Raw genomic sequence first — 22440 nt, forward strand, 5'->3', positions numbered from 1 at the left:
TTAGAGCCACTTAGCTGCTTTAATTGCCTCTGAAAGCCACCCAGAACAGATTGCTTTTATGCTCTTTCCATTTTAAAACCAGGCACAGAAATATGGAGGCACTAACCTGCATCCATTTGGGTAATGGGGATTCAGGGGAGGGAGCTGGACAGGTATTTACAGGGAAGGGCCCAGTACTGGACCCACAGGGCAGGAGGATGTTATGGTGATGTGTGGGCACACTGATGCTGGAGAATGGCTACCACAGCCCACAGGTGAGCTACAGAACTCTGGTCCCACCACCCACCCCCAGCAAAGAGCAAAAGGATGTGTCACAGCAAGGCTGACAGTGAGGCACAGCTCACCATGGTCCTTGATGGGGTTCTCACAGTGGTATGCAGTGCCCTGAATTTGTGTCTGCCCACTTACTCATCAAAAACAGCAATCCAACTCTAAATTAACAATCTCTTTTCTGTATTCTTCATTGATTCACAAAATTCAAAATATTATCTTTCCTTCAAATTAATTACATTAATGGTTCACAGTTTCTTGGGAAACAATTCCCAACTCAGTTCTGGCAATGAAGCAAGACTGGAATCTGGCCTAAGCTATTCTGCTAGGAAAGACCAATTGGAGCTGTTCTGGAGAGAAGAAAATGTCCCCTCTCTTCCTTGGGGAAGGAGAGTATTCCAGAAGGAGCTTTTCTAAACATTCTTTGTCTTCAGTCAGTTCAAAGTGCCCTTGGATCTCTCCTGGAGAGAGATGGCTGAAGAGAGGGCTGAGGAGAATATATGAAGAGGTCAGGGCTCCAGCTTTCCCTCCTCAGCTTCTAGAAGCACAGTGCACAATTGAAATGCGGCCCCAAAATCTTTGCTGTGGACAAGGATCCAGCCCAGCTCCAAGCACACAGCCCAGTGTTTGCACGTGGCTTTCAGAGCCCAGAATTCTTTTGAGACATGAGTTTGAACCCATCATCCAGGATGGATCTGCGATTGCGCCGTAGCCTCCTCTGCCTCTCCAGATGGATGACTGCTCCCAGGAGCACACCAGCAGCCACAAGCAGCAGCACTCCCACAACAGCCAGAGAGATGACTGTGGCCTCTATCTGTCCTTGGGTCACCTTAGATCCAAACAGCATCACCTTCTGGGACCCATCCTCATCCTCAAGTGCCAATCCTGAGAGACAAACAGAAAGGTATTTGCAACAACAGCCAGCAATACCAGAAATGAAAGGTTGCAAGAAATGCAACAAAGGAGCATTAAGAAAAACATGCAAAGTAGTGGAATCACCAACCCTGGAAATGTTCAAAAGATGTGTAGATATGGAGCTTAGAGACATGTTTCCGTGGTAGACAGGACAGTGCAGAGTTCATGGCTGTACTCAATTATTTTGGAGGTCTTTTACAAACTGAATTATTCAATGATTCAAAGGAGGCCCCAGTGCCATCCATTGTCAGACACTCATCCCTGAGCCCACACAGAGGTTTGAGATGGATGGTTCCTTCCGCAGCCTGCTCCACCCCAGAACCTGACAGTGTCTCAGAGGTGTCCAGGCCCAGTCAGCCACTGCAGTGCCCAGCCCAGAGATGAGAACACGTGTCCAGGCTGGGGCTGCTGCAAGCTGCCCCAGTGCAGGCTCCCTGTGCCCATGGCTGCTGTCCTACACACCCCTGAGTGCACTCACACAGCCATGCCCATGCTGAGTCACCTGAGCTTGCTTGTGCCTCCACAGAGGTAGCAGCCACCTCCTAAGAAAAAGGGCTGTCTGCTCAGGCAACAACTGTTGGCCAAGGTTTCTGCCTGGTGAGCACACACAAGCTGATATCTGCTTATGGTATGAAACCAAATTGTTTAATATATGGCCACCACTGCTCTCACATATTTCCTCTTCTGGTTTGTCCATTTTGAGTGAAGAAAACATTGGGAGAAAATGACTGAAATAACAGTGGAGAAAGTCTGAGTTGAAGGTAAGTGGCTGCATTTGCAGCTGGCCTGAACTGGCTCTCAAATCAGCTCAGCTGAATTTCCTCACAGCAGCTGAAAAATGGAGTTGTGAAGAAAGATGAAAAATCTGGAAAATAAACCACCAGTGAACATTATTCAGACTTCTACCACAGAAAATTTCAAGGGCATCATATCTACTACTCCATTTCTCCCTGTGCTGCTCAACCAAATGCCTTTCACATCTGTTCTTTACAACATTCAAAAAACTCCAGGCACATGCTTGGGCTCTTTTCTCAGGGGAACATCAGAGCAGAAGGCAGATGTGCTTGTTTGCATGCTGACTCCATCCCTTCAGCTTGGAGAGATCATTGTGAAACTTCCTTAAACCACAGGGTCACTGACAGTGCAAAGAGGGAAGACAACCCATCCCAGGCACCCTGCTCCAAATCTCCGCCAGTACCTAAGCTCAGACTCTGAATCTGAATCCATTCAGATCCACAGCAGGCACAACAGGGTGTGAGGTCAGCAATCTTTCCCACCTAACACAGGCAAACAAACCCAACCAGCCCAACTCCCTTATTTCTATCACCAGAGGACAGACAGACTGGTGCCCTCCCTGTTATCTACTGAAGCAAGGCTTCACACCAAGGACCTGCCAGGCTGGCAGAGTAGAGGCTGTGGGTGCTGTGTGTCCCTCCCTCCCCTTACACTGACCCAAACCTCTGTGTTGCTCAGGGATTGCCCTCTCCCCTTCCCACAGACAGAGCTTGGCAGGGCTGTACACACCATACCTGGGGTGGCAGTGATGTCTTCCAGCTCTGACTCTGAAAGGAAACAAAAGGAGGGTGAGAAGGTGTTGGGCTGAACAGGAAAAGCCCAGAACAAGGCACATCTGGCAAGAATCAAATCCAGAGGCAGCATGGTTTTCCAGGACTAGCAGGCTGTCCTTTGTCCTGCCCATATTTTCCCTCTATACATGACATGAGAATTTTTTTATCACCTGCTCCAGAGGCAGCCCCAGTTGCAGTGCACAACCCTTTCCATCCTTCAGAAGGAAAAGTGCTGAGGGAGAACCAGAGATGGCCCTGACACTGGGCAGGCACTGGTCACCTACAGCTAAAACACTGGGGCATTCACTGTTTTGGTAATAACATCTAAAACCATATCACCATGTGGGCTCCAGTACTGAGGGTCACTCACCTCTGAGCACCTCCCAGTTCTCAGTAACAGCAGTTACTGGCTGAGAGCTGAACACAGCATTTCACACACAAACTAAAAATCCAACTCAGAATAACAACACAGGTAAACTCCAGAAAACAATTTGTTTTAACTCCAGCTCCAGGTATTAACATATTTAAAGGGAATATCATAATTTAATAACACTTAAGTAATTATCTGCTCCATTAACTGGCTTTTTATAGTATGTGAGAGAGTTGAGATACAAACACTCAGAATTCCACAGCAGTAGCAGAAGTGCTGCTGGATGTTTCACAGTGACAGCTCCCTACCTCCTCTAGGCAGGACAGTGAAGAGGATCTCCATGCCAGCATGGATATGGTCAGACACATGGCAGTGAAGCAGCCACGTCCCAGGGTTCCCAACCAGCATCTCCACCATTTCAAAGGTCCCAGGGAACAGATCCACAACATCTGCTCTGTAGCTTTTGCCATTCTGTCAGAAAAGGGAGGCCATTAGCAGCAAAGCTCAATGCATCTTCTCTGGAAGAAAATTCTGCCAGTGTTGCTGGGGACTTCAGCTTTTTAATGCTCAAAAATCCCCAAAGCTTTCAAAAAGCAGCTCCAGGCCTCCAGCTTGGAAAGCAAACAGTCTTGTAATGCCTAACGCTAACAAGGATTAAACTGGACATTTCAGCACAACAAAGGCTCAGGGAGTCAGACTGGGATGTGTAAAACCACATCCTTTCCCTAGCTGGGTGGAGCTTCAGCAGTCTCATTAAAATACATTCAAACACAGAGACAAGTAGAAGTGCTGGTATCAGTGGTCAGTATCTGCTTTACCATCAGCAGATATTCTTACCTTGTATATGAAGGTCTCAGCATGAAAATGGACTGTGTGGACATCAACCTCGTGACCCATTCCCAGCAGGTACCAGTTCACCCTCTCTCCCTCATGCATGGTCAGCCCAGGTAAGGTGGCATAGAGCCTGCCATTGATTGCTGTGAGGGAATGACACAGAGGGGAAAAGGCTGTCAGCTGTCAGTGAAATTGTATGGGTGCTGCACATATTAGAAGCTACAAAGCTCATACAGCACCCAGTGTACCAGCAGTCAGTGTCCCCCAGCTCAGCTACTTATGCTCCCTGCTCACAGACAAGTCACTGGCACTCAAGGCCATGCTGTAGCTCAGTTCAAATAAATCTCAAAAATCACCTTTGCTGAAAACCTGCAGTCAGCCAGTAGTGGTTGCTTCTACAAGTCAAAATGCATAAAAATGGCATTTACAGCCCAATGATGGAGAAATGTGTATATATCTACATGCACATAAATGTCTGAGCAATTTCCTTGATGAACACTGAAAAGGGGTAAATCCTGCCAGTGGGTAGGATTTACCTACTTTCTCAAGAAGGAATTCTGCTGTGACTGCACATATAGGAAAGACATCAAAACAGTGAGTGAGCTGACTGCTATGGCACACACATGGAGACTTTCATGCTCAGATGACAACAGAGGGAGTAAGATGGAAAGAGGCAGGATCTGAGGGCAGAGCAGCAGGTTTTTACTCCCAGGTCTGACCTGGATAATTTGTGCAGCCTAAAACAAGTATCCAAGTTCAGCATGGTGGTTCTGCTAGCTGTAATACAGGGTTAACAATTACACCTTCATGGATGTGTATTTGGAGTCTTTATCTCCCATACAAAACCAGGAGTAATGACAGTACACAAAATGCAACTCCTCACTATTCTTATTTCCACAACTGTCAAGGGACCTGTTTTGCTGAGGTTATCTTTGATATAATATGGAGAGAAACTAACATAAACAACATGCTAATTTAAACAAATGTGTTCATCCTTCTATGGTAGAAATAACCTAAAACAGCTAAAACAACCGAGCCACATCTTGCAGCCACACAGCTCAGAAAATTAATTTGAAGCCTAACATACTCTGATGGTCCCTGAGACAAACAGAATTAAATTTGTCTGACAAGTTAATTTCATGTTTGATTTTATTTCCTTTTCTGAGTCACTCAGACACATCAGAGATTAACCTCTCTGGCTTGGATGTTGCTGTTCCTCCTTACAGAGACAGCCACAATGATCAGCCTTCACTGCAGATCAAAGATGAGGGCTGTAGGTGTGCTGCAATATTGAGAACAGACAGTTTAGTTCTGTCTGTGCCACTGATAATGGGAAAGGATGAGGACATTCACCACAAGTCAGGCTCCCTACTTAGAGAGGTTGCAGAATCAACACCAACATTACCGTGCATTTTGTTGCTTTCCACAAATTTCTCATCCAGCAGGTTGATGTTGTGATTTCCCTTACTGAAACGTTCCACATTCTCCTCCAAGTACCAGGACTGATTTTCATCAAAAACCAGGAAGAGCAGAGCAAACTCCCTCTTCACATCCTTCCTGCTCCCACTGGAGCGCAGGGCCCCTCTCCGGCAGACCTTCAGGGGCCCGATCAGCCCACTGTACATGTCCTGAGCAGAAGGAAGGAGAGCTGAGCCAGGGACCTTCTCACCCTCTTTTATGCAGTTCTTTGCCTTTCAGCAATTATTTTCCACTCCCCCATCACCCCACTTAAAACAACCAGTGCTGCTGTACAAGTATTCTTGTTGGAGAGCATCAGCCACTGAAGCACAGGAACAGGAATTGTACGTGCTCTTATAAATGCAAATCCAAAAGTCATAAATATGGATGGTATCAAAGTATTTTGCACTTGGTGACTGCAAAAACATCTGCAACTTGAGATAAAAAGGCCATTATTTCTGGGTTGAATGTGATGGTTTACTGCAGGACCCTCCAGGTTGTTGCCCTGTGAAATTAGTGCTATGACACTACTAGCAATGGTCAAATCTGCCTGCTTTATTCATGAGGTTTATTTTGGACAATTTCTGCCTTTTGTAGATTAGCCCTATGGCTCTCACCAGTACAAACCATGATCAACTGGGAGATGTTCTAAAAGCATACAAATAACTGGAGGGAGGTTAGTAGCTAGGAGAGACGATGGAATTGTTTTATGAAGGTTTGTTAGGAAAAAATAAGGACAGACATCAGGAAAATTCAAATTATTTCCTCTCCATGGAGAAGGCTGGACATGTTACCAGGTGATTCTTCCACCTCTTACCTGGGCCAATCTCTAAATTGTACCCAACTCACATTGTTTTCTAAACAGGGTAAAAAGTTGATCTAATTATGCTTTTCTGGCTATAACTTTTATTTTACCTTTACTGGGTCCACTGCAGAGTAGTAGATCCAAGGCACACAAGCTGAATCATTTAGCCCTGGCCCAGCTCTCTCAGGAACTTCCCAGCGGTAGGTCACAATGTCACCTGAGGGACAGAGCAGCATCACACACCCCGTGACACACCCACTCACCAGGCAGCAGCAAAATCAAATGAAAAAAGAAAAACCTGTCTCCAAAGCCCAAATTCAATTCTGTATTTGCCAGATATTGCATCTGCCTCACCCAAACACAAAGCAGGCTGGAAGATCCCTTCTCAGAGCAAGACCAAGGAGTCACAGGATGTAAACACTGTCTGGTACCAGCACAATATAGGTTTATTTGCTTTTGAGACTGGACTTGACCATGGAAATGACCATGGAAGCTCATTCACATGGGGCTTAAGATAATCTTTCTTCTCTTTGAAATGAATTTATGATGCTGATTCAAATTGGGGTTTAAAATCATCCGTTTTTCATATTAACAGCCCATTTCACAAAGACAGGATCTGGCTGACAGCCTGACTGTGGCTTGGACAGTTTGTGCAAGCTGGAGGGGACCAAAAATTAAATACACTGGTATCTGGATCATGAGACAAAGTGGCCATTTCAGTCAGATCCCGGCAAGCAATTGTGCATTTCTCCCATTTCATCCCATTTTCATACTTTTGTGCTCATGCATCCCAAAGAAGAGACTCCCCCATCCCAGGAGTGGCTGAGCTGTCACCTGCCATCACCCTCCCCTTCCCGCAGACAGACCACACTCAGTGTGGGGGGATAAGGCTGCACACAGAATGTCCTACCCATGTCCCAGAGGGCTGCCACCCCCACACAAATGGTACCACAAACTGTGCTGGACCTGAAAAACCAGTTACTGCCCAGTCCCAGCACTCTACTGTAACAAAACCAGGACATCTGAGGCTGCTGAAGGAAACCAGTGTGGCTCTGGGATAAAATCAGCAGTGTGAGTGAGCCCACACAGGAATGCAGCTAGAGAAGGGACCTACCAGGGTTTGCCACCTGGGGGTGTCCAGCCTGCTGCTCCAGCACCCCGTGTGCATGGATGGAGTAGGGTCGTGAGGCGTTGTTCTTGAACACGACGTTCAGAATATCGCCCACCTCCGCCCACAGAAAAGGGCCTTGAGACAGCAAGAGTGAGCTCTGAGACCAGCAAAATCCATCAGCACATCTCCTGGGATATTCCCACCCCTCTCTCAACATCTTCTTCCCAGAAATATTACCTTATAATATTTATGATGCTCCCCTTTCTCTTTGCTACCTCCCAAAAAGAGAATTGGATGTCAGTCCCAACCCAAGTCTTAGGAAACCAGACTGATTTTCATAAAGAGGACAATGAAGGTGGTTACACATCTTAAATGGGGCCAGCACAGCTAAGGCTTGATTTCTGAATACTGCTATGCTAAATGTCACATCTTGATCACCCACTGCTATCAGTTTCAAAATATGTGGCAATATTCAACTGAGCCTGACAGTGTCACAAATCAGAGCTGCAGCCTATTTTGAGTTGCAGATGCTGCCCTGACACCACTTACAGCCTTGGTTCATAACTCAGAGTTCTGTCTCCACAAAGCTCCACTAGTCAGTGCAAAATGCTCCTCCAATTCCCAAGGCTGCCTGCTCTTGCCCCAGAAGCATTTTTCACAGCTACAGATTTCCCCCTCTATTTCTCAGACCCCTGTCCAGAAGTCAGTGGTTGTTTCTGTCCCATAGTCAGAGACATGCAGCTGTGAAACATGCTTTGCCCAAGCCATGACAGAACACTGGTGCAAAGGCAACTGAAAAAGCCCAGACTTTCCTACAAGCTGTGCACAGGACTCCTCTTAACTGCTGTCTCCAAGGTGGCAGATATGAGTAGGAGACAGCCCCAATTTCTCTGCACTGACACAGGAGATGCCTAAATATCCAGTGAGCCTTCACATTACAGCTGTGAGCCACTGCAGCTTTAGAGCCCCAGTCCCATTTCTGTGTGAGAGGAAGGTGAACCCTGTGCACAAATCCTTACCCAGTATCCCCAGGTGCTCTTCACCACTTATCCTGGCCTTGGGGGTTTGGAAAGTGCCATCTGTGTACTCCCTGTAAACTGCTTTCTTGTACCTGGAGCCAAGCAGTCCATTCTCGTTGCTCAGAAACACATCAGCATAGCTGGGAAATGCAAAACAAGTGCTGAGATAAACCAAAACCTCATGGGGAACAAACAACTAACTTGTGTCAGGGGGTTCACAAGCTGAAGGGGCTTCCCAGAGCCAGCCTGGGTGGCAAATGCGAGCATAATGACATGGAGGGCTGCGCTCCCACCAGCAGCACCACCAGCACGTGCACCAGGTCACACAGGGTGACCAAAACACCCAACAGGCTCCAGCAGGGTCAGCTGGGCCACTGGCAGAGGCTTCCCCAGAGGGTGGGCTCTACCTCTGAGCAGAGTGGTTGTGGCGCTCCCTCTCCCAGCTGCGGTCGGGCACGTAGTCCCAGAGCAGCTCCTCGGCCGCGATGTAGAACGTCCTCACTCCCCTGTAGAGATGGGCAGAGCCCGTCCTGCCACACCTGGAAACGCTGTACTGCTGCCTCATCCCAGACTGGTAGTGATTGCTCGTCTGGCAGTAGATCTCAAAAGTCCCTGGGGGAGGCAGGATGAACAAGGAAATCAGTTGCTTTTGAAGATTCCGGCAGACCGGTGTCAGTATGTACTTGGTGCATCTCTGTGCTGCTTAGGGAGCTTGGCTGCCACAGGCCAAGGTTAAAAGGAGTCACTGGAGAAATCAAGCAGGAATGGCACAACAAAGTGCTACACAAACATCATCTCAGGAAGCTTTCCTACACAGTAAGAACCTGTAGCAGAGCTGACCCTGTAAGAGTTCATACCATGCTAGACAATCTGTCACAGGAGCAAATACCACAATGGGAGACTCTTCCATCTGCCCAGTCAGCTGTGCAGGCACTCACCACTGTGATCAGGCTGCATGAAAGCAGTGGCAAATGTGTGTGGGAACAGATTGGCTGAATCTCTCCGCATGCCGTTGATCTGCAGGGTGTTGCCCTGGAACACAGCTCCATGGACGTCTGCCTCGCTGCCCAAGCCCAGGAGATGCCAGGACACTCTGTCTCCTTCACACACGTCCAGCCCAGGCACGTTACCAAACATAAGTCCATTGATGGCTGGAAAGGAGAAAGGAATTAACTCTCTGCAGGCAGGTGTCAGCCAGGAGATTTTGAGCATACACCTTGCAGGACAGGCCTGCCAGTCAGAAGAAAGGTAACTTGTTTGTAATTCACCCCTGGGTACACTGAGAGCACACTTCTCCAGACAGCTGTGCTGCTTGTCCATGTCTCTCCTGGTGCCTCCAGCCTGGCTTGATTCCAGGCCAACATCACACAGCCCTTCCAGCCCCCAGCTCAGCCTTTAGGTGAACATCAGCCCGTGCTTTGCAGCTTCATCCCTGCTGTCAGAGAGCAGCATCCAACCATACCATGCATCCTGTTGGATTCCTCAAAGTCATCATCCTTTTCCACAGATGTCTCTTCCATCCTCAAGTAGTACTTTATGTTGGCATTTAAATACCAGCTGAGGTTCTCGTCAAACACATTGAAGAGAAGAAAAAATTCTTTGTCGATCCCTTTCTATAATTACAATGATGGTTGTTAACTTTTAAAATGCAACAATTAAGTATCCTTAGAGTTAAATCTCTTTTGCTTGGGTCTTGTATTCTCCTTTATTTTAAAACATGGCTTATTGAGGGACAGGACTCTGTGCCTTTACTCATATTGAACATTCCTCTTTTATTTCACAAAAGGCATCACTTGTGCATTTTCCATTATATTTCACATGAATAAAATGAACAAAACTCAGTCAAGGCCATGAAGTCAGTGCCCCCTTCCTCCCCTACACCTGTCTGTCCAAACCAGTCCCAAGACCAGAGCCCAGACACAAGGCAGGCTGATGACCACACCACACCCTTCCCGCCTCCTATCACAGACCTGGACTGGGGGATCTTTTAATTACCCTAAATCCTTCAAAGTGTTAATTCTCATAAGAAATGCACTCCAAACCATGGTGTTTCCCCACTAAAAGAACACTGTGATGGTGTCCAGACTCTCCTGCTGGTGTCACTGTCCCCAGCAGCACACAGGCAGCCAGCCTGCTGAGGTGAGCCATTCCCAGGCTGCAGCACATGGGTACAGCAGAATGGCCATGCACCTTCCACAATTAAACATTCATTAAAGGTTTGCCTGAGATTGTGGAGCCAGAATTGCCACCCCAGGTGATTTCCCTGTCTTACATTCACAAAGGTCTGTCTCTTCTGCTGAGAAGCTTCCAATACCTGCTCATGTTTATCATTATCACAGCTCCTTCACCTCAAGGGCTGTATATATTCCCAATCCTCTCTGCTCAGCAGACCCACATTTCCACCTTGGGTGCACATTGATTTCTTCTGCACTCCTGATTTAGTCACACAGTGTCCCCACTGACCGTGAGCTCCCCCAGGAAGGCTCTGAGGACAGCAGTCCCCAGATCTGTCACCAGTCCCTGAGCCACACTGCAGGACAGCAGTTGGGGTTTGATTTGCCATCTGCTGTCTTTTAGAACAAAGCTCGCCTCCTCTGTCTGGTACCTCCTCAGGGATATCAATTTACTGTCTTCCCTAGATTTACTGCCAGGAAATCTGAGTGAAATTCCAAGAGGAAGTTCTGCTGCCTTGAGGTTTCACCACTCCATCAAAAGCATAAGACTGACATGGACTTTCACATGTTTTTTTATAGCCAGCTCTGCTTGAAAATTAACTTCTCTGGCAGAATAAATGAGGCTCACCCAAACCTCAAAGCATTGTATCACCCAAGCAGAACACCTGTAAGCAAAAATGCCTTTTCAGTGTTTCTGGGACTACAAGATGTGCCTCTCTGAAAGCCTGCTACACAAGCCTCAGGGCAAGAGATAAAGTAACTACTCCAAGATACAGTTCTTTAGCCAAGTTTATCTGTGAATTAAAAGCAGAGCTCAGGAACTGTTTTGAGGGCAGCCCTTGAGAGCCCAGAACACTACTTGCCTGGAAAAAGCTGATACCAGTTGTACCAGCATCAACTTGGCCAAAAACAAGGCCTTGATTTGACTCTCCTGGACTCACACTACTGCACATTTGTTTTTAATATGCTCCCTAATGTTTTGCTGATGCTTCCTTTCTCTACATGAAAGCAAAACCCTGATATGAACAGGGCAGGAAAACCCCTTTACCTGCTTGTTGTTTTCATCCAGAGTGCCTGCCTTGCAGATGAGCAGAGGCCCCACTAAGCCTGAGCTGGAGTCTTTGACAGGGTTTGCAGCTGAGCTGTACATCCAGGTGAGGCAGGGAGGGTCACTGGATGTGGGCCCCACGTGTCTTGGCACAGTCCAGTGGTAGGTGAAGTTGTGCAGTGGTGCCACAGAAACCCCATTCTGGGACAAGCCTTTAAAACAGGGATTACAGGATTATTCCCAAGTCCCTGCACAAATTCAGTTACACTGTCTCAGCAGCTACTTTCAGAGCAGACTCTACTTCATTCCTGTCAACCAAACACCCAGCACCTCTGATGGGGGGTACTCAAGGAAAGGGATCCACCAACCATCATGGTACCACATCCCCTCTGATGCCTTCCCATAGGACACTCCATGTGGATGGATGCTGAAGGGCCAGGAGGCTTTGTTAAAAAACGTCACCAGGATGGTGTCACCAACTTCAGCTTTGATCACCGGACCTAGAATAGAGCAGGGAGAGCACATCAGCAACAGAGCACTTCCCCAGGCCATCAGACAAACCAAAGCAAACAGGGCACCTTCCTCCAAGCCGCAGGGCCAAAAATGAGAGGCAACAGATGGTCTGGCCTTGTTGCTGCTGAAGGGAGCTCAATGGGAGCAGGGGCTGGCAGGGATTGTCTGAAAGCAGTTTGGGTGCACAGGAGACCTCAGAGAGGCATCACACCTTCATACAAGGAAGTAACAGAATAGGCAGATGTGCTGGAATGCCCTCAGGATCAGCCCATGTCTCTCCTCCACCCATATATGGCCCCCTCAGCCACCCAAAACACGTGCTTCAGAGGTGTGAGATGCTCCAAGCCCACCAGAGTCTGTAAGCTCACAACCCAACCAGCCAGAAAGGAGCTATGAGCCTTCACCATGCCTGCCCCTGAGCACCCATCCAGGAGAGAAAGCTCTCTGTGAGAACAGGGGATTTGCAGCATGCCTTGAAGGGGCTTGGTCAAAAACACATAACCAGGAGCTACTGCTGTGATCTGTTTAGCTCTAGTCACACAAACTGTACTGTATCCCTCACTTTTACCTCTAGAACACCTTCAGAATGACCCCTGAAGTGATTCTGTCCATTCTACCACCCTGCACCTTGCCTTGCTCAGATGTGACTGTTGTGAAGCAGCTCTTGTGCCCCTCCCTGCCCCCCAAAATGAGCAGGCAGGCACAGCCACCTGGCAGTCCCACCATCAGCACCCTTCTGACAGACACTGACAGAGGATTTGTATTCCTGGAGGATTCTCACCAAGTATTCCAAGGTGTTTCTCCTCTTCTGCTTGCTGCTTTTCCTCTCGAAAGCTCTCATCAGTGTACTCCACATACTTTGCCTTCCAATAGACGCCCCCAATGCGGTAGAGGCTGCGCTGGAAATACTGCTCAGCAGGACTAAATGCAAAAAGCAAATGTCAGGCCATGTCACAGAACAATGAGCCCTGCTCCCCTGCTCCCACTGGCAAGGCCATCACCATCTCCAAATCAAGCAGTATTTCAGACAAGGACAGCATCTCTAGTTTGGAACAAGCACAGCTTTGATTCTACAAAGCTTTTTTGCTCTTACAGACTCATCACCTGTGCGTGTGTTCAGGGAGCACCTGTAGCACAAAGCCCGCTCCCAGGTGAGATCAGCATCACTACACAAGATGTGTGAAGGAATGACAAAACTGCAGTGCAGTCAGTGGGCAGGCAGTGCTAGAACTCCAACCTCTTCAGAAGCTGGGGACAGCCCCATTCCCAAATAAAATAAGCAGCTGTAAAGGTATTTATTTCCTCCACTACCACGCTCACCAAATATAAGTAACAACCTTGCAAGAGAGGCAGTGCAGTTACAAGGCCAGCTCACAGGTCTAAGGTCTGCAAGGTTTGCTGCATGACATTGGGTAAATAATTAACCACTCTACATTTCCTCTTCTCCATCTGAATAAGGAACATCCTCTCCCACAGATTACTAAGGAAGGGACGTCATCTCTGGGAAGGAGAAGAATCTCTTTCAGTTAGCCAAAGTCTGAACAGGAAGTCTCTCAACTGATAGCCCTGATCATGGGATGGAGAGCTGCCACCCAAGTGCTGGTATCTGATTTCCTAGAAATTGCATCCTGCAGCAACACCAGCCTGAGGCCCATCTGCAGGCCAGCAATGCCACCCTGTGTCTGCTGCACCAGGGGCTTTTTGAATAATTTCTCAAATAGATCAATCTGTTCCTAGGTTAGGCACAGCAAACAGAAAGGAAGCCCAGAGACAAATGTGGCAGCTCATGTTGTACATCTGCTGGGACTTCTGCTGCTTGTGGCTACAGCTGTGCCACACAGTCCTCTCATGGGAAGGCCCCAAGGTACCTGTACTGCTCTCAGTGCAGTCCAGCTACAGCAGGGTTTGATTTGCCTTCCCAGGAAATGCACCCCATGTGAGCAGCAGGCATGAATTTTGAAAAGAAAGAAATTCCACACTTTCTTAAGTAGTGTTCCTGATGCAGGCCAGACTCCCCAAACCCTGCCCAAGCCCAGCAGGCTCTCACTCACCTGTCAGGGTCAGTGAGCTGCTTCCCAGTGAGCTGGTCGAGGGCTGAGGGGCCGTAGTCCCACTGCACCTCCTTGGCAGCTATGAAGTATCTCCGAACTCTCCCTCCCAGGCTGGCGGCTGCAGCTTGCCGAGAGCAGGGCCGGACCTCATAGAGTGCCCCCATCCCAGCTGCCCAAAACATGAAGGTGGACACTCACTTAGCCCCTCCAGCCAGCCTGATGGGCAGTCCCAGCTCCCCTCTGCTGTCCCAAAAGGCACATGGATGGGAGATGGTGAGAAACTCCACAGCAAGGAGTTCTGTGAGCAGAACTTCCAACCTTAGATATTGGATGCTATGGAAGTATGGACCTAGAGTGACTGGAGTCTTCTGCTGTCCTCAGATCTATCATGCAAGTGCCTCTTACAGAGACCAGAGCTCTTAAGGCACTGCCTCATCTCAGCTTTCAGCTGTACCCAACATCAAACATTACACCACGGTACAAGTCACTCCCACCAAAGCTGCCTTGCACATTAGTAACCAACCTACTCCAATTTTACAAGACAGAATCACACAGAATAATGAGGTTGGAAGAGACCTCTAAGATCATCAAGTCCAAGGCATCACCCACTCATTTGTGGGTGATAGGGAAAAATGTCATAGGGACATTTTTCCACACCCAAGACACTGTTCCCTACCACACTGTACATCACGTACATCAAAACCAGAGGACACAGAGTCCACGACATATTCCACCCCCTGCCTTACCTTGTATGTGATCATTGACCTGGCAACTCAGCAGCCATCTCCCAGGGTTCCTGGGGATCATATCTGCTGTGACAAAAGTGGCTGGGAAGAGGCTGGCCACGTCTGTCCTGTGGCCCCGGATTTTGAGTGTCTCTCCATGGAAGTAGGCTGTGTGAACATCAATCTCATTGCCCATCCCAAAGAGGTACCATGAAACAGAATCCCCAGCACACATCTTCAGCTCGGGGAGGTTGCCAAACACATAACCATTAATAGCTGCAAAAACAAGCAAGCCAAAATTAGAGAGCAGAAAAGGAGCCTTCAGAGGAGCCTTCCTGCCAGTGGGTGACAGCACAGACACAACAGGAGGATGGACCTAAGCAGAACTCCTCCTCATCTTCTCCTTTGGAGAGCCCAGCTCCACAGCTCATTCCTAAAGCAAAGGGTATAAAAGCTCACTCAAGCCAAAGATAAGAAACCAAAACAATACTTCAATTTTCTGGAGCTGTTGCCCTGTCCCTGAGATATTTGCTAAGCACATGACCTCAGAGCAGATCCTGGAGCTCTGACACTCCTGAGTGTCTCAGCAGACACAGTGGCCTCACAGAGGTGACACTGACCATGCATTTTGTTGCTCTCCTGAAATTCCTCATCTTCTTTGTCCACAGAGCCAGGATCTGTGCAGAATGATGCAATGTTCTCATCCAGGTACCAGCTTAGGTTCTCATCCACCACACTGAACATCAGAAAAAAGTCAACATCCACATCTGAGCGCCTTTGAGAGCTGCCAGTCAGCGTTCCTGAGGTGAAAGGAGAGAGGAATGAATGCAGAAAATCACTCCTGCAGAAAATCACACATCAGGCAAGAGATGAGAACCACAGCAGCAGAGAGTCTTTTCACCTGAGCTGGAGACAGATGCTTTCCCACCATCCTCACAGCTCACCCTTTTCCAATGTATCCCTGCCAATACAGCTCTCTCTCCCAAGCTGCTCTGCCACTGCACACCTCAACTACAACACCTGCAGTCTTCTCACTGGAACCAACCAGTCACCATGATTTTCATACACAAACTAGATCCTGGACAAGAGTCTTACTTTTAACATGGATTCAAACAGCTCTCTTGGATCAAGAGGCCTGCAAGCTCACCTGCCCAACCACTATGGGATAAGGAGAATGCAATGAATACAATGACCAGAATCCATCCAGAGCCCAGGTACTGTCCTCTCTAACCAAGCTGCATTTCCCCCTGAAGCTGGGAGCTGCACAGAGTATCTTCACATCCTATCCTTATTCATGTCACCACAAGACCTTTACAATTTGGTCCTCACAATGCAGGCCTCAGCTGCTTTCTCTTGGTGTTTTTACCTGTTTTACATGTAAGTAAAGGCCCAATTAATCCAGATGCAATGTCCCTAGGAGCATCAATGTGAGAGTGGTAGATCCAGGTCAAGCAGTTTGGGTCATCATCAGTTGGACTGTGATCTTCAGGGACAGTCCAAGTATAGGTGTAATTCCTTCCTGGGAAAACAGCATCATCCTTCTTCTGATCCTGGGGGGACATATCAGGATACAGGGATCCTAGAACAATTGAGCAATCACAACATCCATTCAAGAAGAGCCAAGATGCCCACACATGTCACCTTATACTGAGCTGAGCGTCACCATCCCAAGGCCGAAAGAGTGTTTAATCATCACTTCCTCAAAGAGGCACTGAGGCACAGAGCCACTGTAAGGCAACTTGCCCAGTAAACAGGTCAGCACACAGTCAGCAGGATTATTTCCATTCTGCCTAGTGCTGCTTTGCCTTCAGTTCTGCACTCTGCCCCCACAGCCAGTCTCTCTACAATCTCTAGAGCTGATCAGTGTTTTAGAGGTTGTAAAATCAAGACATCTGGGCCCAGGTCAGGACTCCAGCCCCATGACCCTGCTAACCCAATGCTTGGTGTCTTCACCAAACACCCAAATGCAGTTGCTTTATGGACAGTTCTCCTTCATGCATACTCCTAAATTCCCAGTGAGAAAAATCTGTCTCCATGATGGCAGTAGCTCATTTACCTTCAGAGTCCTTTTTGTAGAAAACACCATGAGGATGGACTGTATATGGTCGAGTAGCAAAATTTTTTAGGTGTACTTGAATGGTATCCCTCACTTCTGCTCGGATGACAGGCCCCAGGAAGCCCAGCCAGGCAGGCTTGGGGATCTCAGTGGTATAAGTGGAGTCTGTGTACTGCTTGTAGACAGCTTTCTTGTAGGTACTTCCCACCCTGTCCTTCCCAGACTGCAGGAATGCTGAGGCCTGGCTGTTGAATTCAAAGGGAAAGGCACCATGAGTCATCATTACACAACAGCTGGTCAATACTGCAGCACAGGGATGGTGACACTTCACTCTCTGGGCTACAGCAGAAAGCTTTGGCATTAGAGGACCCTGGGATGCTCTAAGCCACCCACACACGGCCACAACCTCAACCCCAGCTCTTCACCAACACACACAAAGTGCTCCCTGAACTGTGCCCTGCACACAAGACACAGGAAGGACAGTGCTTCCCAGACAACCCCATGTGGGTGTCACAGGGAGAGCCCTTCTCATGCCTCCTTCAGCCTTCACTGGGCTCTTCTAAACTCACTTTGATTCCTCTGTGCCATTTCCAGTAAATCACAAGGCAGGGAGAGTGGAGTCCTGAGCTCCCTGGCGAAAATTTGAAGTCTGAAATTCTACTTAACAGTTTCCAAATTCCTTCCAGAGTGGCAGAAGGATCAGGCAGGTTCATACCCAGCACATAACCAGCTTCCAGAGCTAAAACCTCCTACAGGCACTAAAGTTTAACTCACAAGCATATTTGCTCATTATGGGTAATTCTTAATAGATAAGAGATGAATCACAGTCCAGGTATTACCGGAACCAGCCTAAATGAGAGACAAGGTCACTCCCCTCACTTCCCCCTTGGGATTGATCACCCCCAGCATGAGCAGCCCTGCAAGGGAGGAAAACCCTGATGCAAATCTCAGAGAATGAATAGTGGAGCTGCAAATACTAAACATTGGCCTCATCATTCAAACACAGGCAGGGCTTGGCTCTGGCTACACAATCCAGAGTTCAGCCCTTTGCCAAGTCATCCCTGCAGCCATTATCAGCAGAGTTTAAGACGTTTTACAGATGTGCCTCTTTCTCCACACAGTCCATTTCTTCTGAACAAAAAAAAACTCCTTGAAATAATTTACTACTCCTATCAATCATATCAACATCTCATCCCTTTCTAATTGCCACTTTCATTTCTGCAATCATTGGACAAACAGGTCCCATTAACTAATTGTTTGCAGTGTCAAGAGTTTTTAAATAGCTTTTAAGTTCAATGGCCCTGAATTTCATTTCCTTCTCTTCATTTATAATGAGAGAAACCAAACAAAATCCGGTGCATTCATTACCACTTTAGGAGTCAGCAGTAACATCTTTGTTAACCCTCAATTTTGGGGTGTTTCCTGGGTACTTATTTACATCTACACAGCATCTCCAGAGAACAGAGACTTTTCCGTGCTAAACTGACAGACCTTGATGTTTCTGTGCACCCTTCCTGTTAATGTTGTGCTGTTTCTGAAGGAGGTGTCTGAACCTGAGTGTTAGTTATTTTGGAGGGATAAAGGAGTGAGAGAAGGTCAAAAAATACCAGCTATTTGCCACAGAAAATGGGAGCAAGGAAAAAAAGCACAAATGCCTTTTAAATACTATGGAAACCTTTAAAAAAAAACAAACCACGCACACAAAAAAACACCAACCAAAGAAAAAGGCTTGATGTTATGAAAGCTAAACCCAAAATACTATTTGTGCAGTAACTTGAACCAATTATTGCAGTTTCCAGATTTACTTTCGCAAGAGAAACAAAATTGTTTTTTAAGCAGCCCCTAAAATCCCATGCAGGAAGTCCCATTAAGTCTAAGGCTTGAAATTCCACTGAAACAAAAACAAGCTGGCTCTGTGAAGTCATTTATATAAAGATGAAAAGTCATCATGCTTCAGGATAAACAAGCTGATCACCAGCTGGAACTAAGCAAAATGAAACTTCAGGGTAGAGCATTGCAAAATCTGGGCAATTTTAGAACAATCTGTTCTGCATCTGCTCCATTTTCTGTTCTATGTTTGTTTTCCATACCCTTCTCTCCAGTGTATGAGCTCTGGACTCTCCAGAATAACCATCCCTTTTCCCACTGACACAGGTTTTACCACAGGAGCATAAAACAAGTTAAACATTAAGCTCATAAAGATCAGAATCTATAGGAGTGTGTCTCTTGCTTGCTCAGATGCCCCACAGAACTTGCATTAAATTCCACATCAAAAAACAGCTCAAAGCCAGCCCCAGACTAAGTTCTGTACCTGTTACGTGCAATACTCTGGTTAGCAAGCACATTCCTCCCTGTTGGAGCATAGTTCCAGTTCACCTCGTGGATTCCCAGGTAATAAACTCGGATCACACCCCCAGCAGATGTGGGTGACAGCAGAGGGATGCAGAGCAGCAGCCACCAGACTGAGCCCATCTCAGCCTGGAGGGAAGGGTTTTTTTGGAAGCTACACCTGTTTGGGAAAGACAAAAATAATAAAACAGGATATGACCATTTGGTTTGAAGGTGCTAGACATTTTGAGAGAGTATGAAGAAATCAAGTGTAAGTATTATTGGGATTATTACTCAAATATTCAAGAAGGAAATCACTCTGTAACAAAATTGACACACAAGGTGGATGGAGATCATGCCTTGGTAATGAGCCCCCAATACCAAATGTGCTGCTCTCATAATAGTTTATTTAACCCTTTTTTCACTACTGCTCACATTCCAAATCATCTTACAGGTCCAGATACAAAGCTCAAAACAGTCCTGGTATATGTACACTTTAAACTGTCACCAAGGTCACTCTATTTTAAGTAACCTGAGGAAGTACAGTTTAGTCACTATGAAGTAATTTTAAATTTTAACTTCTTTAAAGATGGCTCTTAGGGAGCAGCTATGTGTAATCCAGGAGTATATCTCAAATAGGCTGCACAAAGTTTTTCCTTTCTGTTCCATTCTTTTCCCCATGATTTTGATCAGTTTTACTCATAAAACTTCCAATTGACACCAAGCTTGTTGGCACTAAGCACCAGAAATACTCTAAAGAGAGTTGGGAAATAGTTGGGGAAACTGTCTGAAATAATCAAAATACAGTTGAATAAAGGCTTAAAGAACCTTGTGAATAAAGGCTCAAAGAACCGCCTGCATGAAGGAGAGCCTGATGCAATATGGGCAGTAGAATTACACCAAAAGATAAGGAAGGATTAAACTGCATTTAAAAATCGCATGAAAATGACTACAGAAGTTCTCATACAATGATATCCTTAACAAAGCTGGATGTAGCCAGCAAACAAACCCCACCTAAACAAGCTGTTGAGACACAGCCCTTGAGACCTGCAACAGCAACTCAGAATTGCAGAGAGAAACAGAAAGCAACAGAATGAGAAGCATGACCTAACAAGAAAACTCAGAAGAATCAGTTTTCCTTTTCATACAGAAAGGGACAGTGACACAGCACCATGGCAAAGGTTTTTCATAAAGAGACTGTCATTACTTATTCTTACTGTCTTTGTAACAGCAACATGAACGAGTAAGGTTTGTCTGCAGCAAAGCTGGAAGTTCTGTAAGCTTTCAGCCAGCACAGCATCACACAGAGCTGCTTTGAAACATCTTCTAACATCTGACACCCAACAGACATGATTCAACCCCAGCACATGGCAAAGGACTAAGCACTTTCAAAGCTTCACTTCTTGATTTTCAAACATGCTGTGCTACTCTCAGAAGCGAATGATAATCAAGAATTACTGTTTCCAAACAGTCAATAAATTGGACAAAGTTCAGAGACATCTTTCCCTCCTTTCTCAGAAGGGAGCTGTAGGGAGAGCTAAATCTGAGATGCTTTGGATCCATCAACACAGCATAGCTCTGCTCCAGTGGCTCCACCAGCAGCTCCTGGTCATAGACCTGATAAAACTCAGGTACAGAACAGCCCCTTCAGAGCAGCTTCAGCGGCGTGGGAACAACAGCAGCACACCAGCTCATGCCCACCCTACACACCACTCAGCTTATTCCCTGCTGCTGTTCACAGGGAGCTAAAACACCTTTTTTTACTCATTCTATGCCAATGTAGGCTCAAAGGAAGGAGCCTGGAAAGCCATACCTGTGCTGTTTCACACGGCAGAAGACCAGGAAAAGGCAATGGTGACAACAATACGGAAAGAAACAGCAGCAGCAGCCCTCAGCCTGCCACCACCCAGCCCGAGGGAAGGGCAGCGGGATGCTCCTGACTCAGCCCAAGCTGCGGCCTTCGTGTCAACTCAGGGCAAAGTTCGCGGCCGCTCCGGGCGCCGGGGGCGGCCTCTTCAAGGCCCGGCAGCCGGGACAGGCCGGGGTCTGTGCGGGCAGCGAGGACAGGCCGGGGTTTGTGGCGGCAGCCGGGACAGGCCGGGGTCTGTGGCGGCAGCCGGGACAAGCCGGGGTCTGTGCGGGCAGCGGGGGCAGGCCGGGGTCTGTGCGGGCAGCACCACGGCATGGCAGAGCAGCGGCTCTCCAGGCTGGGAGGGAAAGCTGCCCATGAACACAAACCCGCCGTGCCAGAGCCCAGCTCACCGCCCCGAACCCCGCATGGCGCCCATCGGGCTCACCCACAGCCACCAGCGCTGTGCCCTGCCATGGGTGAGTCAAGGACAGGTCTCTGGCACAGCCTTCCCAAGGCTTTACAAGAGTCCCACCTGGACTCTGCTTAGAGTTTGACCAACATCGCACACACCCCTAGGGTAATTCTAGGGAACAGCAAAAAATATCCCTGAATGGAGAGGTAGCAGATGTCACAAAGTCGGTGCTCACATACCCTTCACTGTAACTAATCACCATTTATTTACTCGATTAGTGCAACGTCAAAGTAACTAAATTAGTTTCAAAAGTTTTTGGTTTCAAATTTTTGTTGATATTAATATTTGCCTTGATTAAGGAAAGAAAAAGAAAGAAAACCAAAACCAACTCAAGTTTTATACTATATCCATCCCTGAATCTTGTACTTTACAGCAGAATCCTCCCCAGGACTGCCCTATACCGGGTCCCCGACAGCACAAGAATCGCGAATGAAGGGAAATCAGATTTCAGGCGGGGTGATGGGATCCAACTCCTATCTGACCGAGGCAGACGATGCACGGATATTCCCCGACACCTGACTGCAGGGAAACCACAGCCCGAGAGCGAGGGGAAAGCAGAAGGAAGGCAGGAGGACGGACGGCTCATCCCTTACGTGCGGAGCGGGAGGCGGCGCGGCGGGGCTGCGGAGCGGGACCGGGAGCGACGGCGGGGACCAGCCCGGGAGGGACAAAGGGGCTCTGCCTCCGCGGGCTGACCGAGCCCGGCCCCGCAGCGCCGACCGCGCCCGCTCCCGCCCACAGGGCGGGCCGGGCTGCTCCGCCCCGCACCTGCGGGAGCGCCTCTGCCGGGCCGGGCCGCGCCCCGGCCGCGCACGCGGAGCCCGATCCGCGGCGTGCACCTGCCTGCCCCGCCCCGCCCTGCCCAGGGCTC

General features: G+C 47.9%; 1 protein-coding gene across 1 annotated transcript; it reads right to left on the bottom strand.

Moving 5' to 3' along the window:
• Positions 1-447: 447 nt before the first annotated feature.
• HEPH (hephaestin) lies at positions 448-22205 on the bottom strand. Its single transcript, XM_059482806.1, has 21 exons — positions 22163-22205; positions 19229-19426; positions 16918-17162; positions 16228-16440; positions 15482-15661; positions 14883-15137; positions 14137-14305; positions 12867-13006; positions 11941-12072; positions 11573-11784; positions 9813-9963; positions 9289-9501; positions 8758-8962; positions 8351-8490; positions 7335-7466; positions 6331-6437; positions 5363-5585; positions 3961-4100; positions 3432-3594; positions 2715-2747; positions 448-1155 (listed from the first exon to the last, which is right to left on the bottom strand). The coding sequence occupies exons 2-21, from the start codon at positions 19387-19389 to the stop codon at positions 911-913; spliced, it is 3459 nt and encodes a 1152-aa protein (XP_059338789.1). The 5' UTR covers positions 19390-19426; positions 22163-22205; the 3' UTR covers positions 448-910.
• Between the last annotated feature and the right edge of the window lie 235 nt (positions 22206-22440).

This window comes from Ammospiza nelsoni, chromosome 15 (genome assembly GCF_027579445.1).
Source record: "Ammospiza nelsoni isolate bAmmNel1 chromosome 15, bAmmNel1.pri, whole genome shotgun sequence".
Taxonomy (NCBI): Eukaryota; Metazoa; Chordata; class Aves; order Passeriformes; family Passerellidae; genus Ammospiza; species Ammospiza nelsoni.